The 2,289-nt window shown below is 46.1% G+C and overlaps 1 protein-coding gene across 1 annotated transcript; it reads left to right on the top strand.

Moving 5' to 3' along the window:
- Nucleotides 1-787: 787 nt before the first annotated feature.
- On the top strand, nucleotides 788-1,987 carry TENT5C (terminal nucleotidyltransferase 5C). Its single transcript, XM_007948597.2, has one exon. It carries the CDS (start codon nucleotides 809-811, stop codon nucleotides 1,985-1,987), a length of 1,179 nt encoding a protein of 392 aa, XP_007946788.1. The 5' UTR covers nucleotides 788-808.
- The last annotated feature ends 302 nt before the right edge of the window (nucleotides 1,988-2,289 follow it).

The raw sequence follows: 2,289 nt of genomic DNA, 5'->3' as shown, positions 1-2,289 counted from the left end.
AGATAAAATTAGGGAGCTAAAATAAAGAGATGTAATTTTTAGGGAAAACTAATAAGACACAAACCAAAAAACCAAACCTGCTGGATCAAGTTGATTCTGACTCATAGTGACCCTATAGGACAGAGAAGAACTGCCCCATAGAGTTTCTAAGCTTGTAAATCTTTATAGAAGCAGACTGCTGCATCTTACTCCTACTGAACAGCTGGTGGATTCGAACCACTGACCTTTCAATTAGTAGCCTAGAGTTTAACCACTGTATCAAGACATATGGGCCTTTATTGACTGATGTTGTGTTTAGGTTACTTGGCTTAAGTTCATCTGTTTTTCTTATATAACACAAACCATGCCTACTTCACTTCCCCTACCCCCACATAAACAAAACAAGGGGAAAAACCTAAACACCAGCGAAACCTCACAAAACTATGAAGTTATCAAATTGATAGCAAAACTTTTTATGTATGCCACACGGTTCTTTAGGTATTTAACTCATTTAGTCCTCACAGTGGGAGTTCCTGCGTTTTGCAGTGGTTAAGGCTGCTAAATAAAAGGTCACCCAGAGGTACTTCAGAAGAAAGCCCTAGTGATCTACTTCCGAAAAATCCATTATTGAAAACTCTGGAGGATGGTTCTGCTTTGACATGTATGGGGTCTCCATGAGGCAGCGTTGACTCAATGAGGAAATTGTTCAGAGATAAATCAACGTCTTCTGTAAGTCACATGAACTGTTTGACCATGTTAGAAGTAAGTAAACCCTAACTCTCTTTCTCACCCCTCACTTTCAGTTTCTCTGGCAAGAACATCCCCCGAGATGGCAGATGAGAGCAGCAGCAGCACCGGGGAGTGTGTGTCCTTCAGTGTGCTGAACTGGGATCAGGTTAGCCGGCTGCATGAGGTCCTGACTGAAGTCGTCCCAATCCACGGACGAGGCAACTTTCCGACCTTGGAGATAACTCTGAAGGACATTGTTCAGACTGTCCGCACCCGGCTGGAGGAGGCAGGCATCAAAGTGCAGGACGTCCGACTGAATGGCTCTGCAGCTGGCCACGTCTTGGTCAAAGACAACGGCTTGGGTTGCAAAGACCTGGACCTAATCTTTCATGTGGCTCTTCCAACAGAGGCAGAATTTCAACTGGTTAGAGACGTTGTTCTGTGTTCCCTTCTGAACTTCCTGCCTGAGGGGGTAAGCAAGCTCAAAATCAGTCCAGTTACTCTTAAGGAGGCTTATGTCCAGAAGCTGGTGAAAGTCTGCACAGACACTGACCGCTGGAGCTTGATCTCCCTCTCCAACAACAACGGGAGGAATGTGGAGTTGAAATTTGTTGACTCCATCCGGCGCCAGTTTGAGTTTAGCGTGGACTCTTTTCAGATCATCCTTGATTCTTTGCTTTTGTTCTATGATGACACCAATAACTCCATTTCTGAGCACTGCCACCCCACAGTGATTGGAGAGAGCATGTATGGGGACTTTGAGGAAGCCTTTGATCATCTGCAGAACAGACTGATCGCCACCAAGAACCCTGAAGAAATTAGGGGTGGGGGACTTCTCAAATACAGCAACCTCCTTGTGCGGGACTTCAGGCCCACAGACCAGGAAGAAATCAAAACTCTAGAGCGTTATATGTGCTCCAGGTTTTTCATCGACTTCCCGGACATCCTCGAACAGCAAAGGAAGCTGGAGACCTACCTTCAAAACCACTTTGCTGAAGAAGAGAGAAGCAAGTATGACTACCTCATGATCCTTCGCAGGGTGGTGAATGAGAGCACCGTGTGCCTCATGGGGCACGAACGAAGGCAGACCCTGAACCTCATCTCCCTCTTGGCCTTGCGCGTGCTGGCAGAACAAAACATCATCCCCAATGCCACCAACGTCACCTGTTACTACCAGCCAGCTCCTTATGTCAGTGATGGCAACTTCAACAACTACTATGTTGCCCATCCTCCAGTTACCTACAGCCAGCCTTATCCTACCTGGCTGCCCTGTAACTAACCTTCAGACCTAAGGGTTTCCACAGTGGGAACCCCAACAGGGCTAGGGCTCTCAGGTAGTGGAGCCTCCTTCTAGATTTAGGTGTTTGGGTTTTAAAGGGGAACTCAGCTCTGATTCTGCTTTTTTTTTTTTTTTCTCTCTGTGTGCCCATTGGAATGGGTACACAGGATCTCATGAGCCAACCCTAAAGGGACCTATATGCCTGTACCACTTTGGAAAATGCTATTGGAAGAATGGCTTATCCACATCTTTCCAAAATAGACACTAACATGTCACATCCCAAACATTAGCACATAGGAATT

Source organism: Orycteropus afer, unplaced genomic scaffold (genome assembly GCF_000298275.1).
Source record: "Orycteropus afer afer isolate SDZICR_OR568_19922 unplaced genomic scaffold, OryAfe1.0 scaffold00010, whole genome shotgun sequence".
Classification (NCBI taxonomy): Eukaryota; Metazoa; Chordata; class Mammalia; order Tubulidentata; family Orycteropodidae; genus Orycteropus; species Orycteropus afer.
This window is presented reverse-complemented; position numbering and strand designations above follow the sequence as displayed.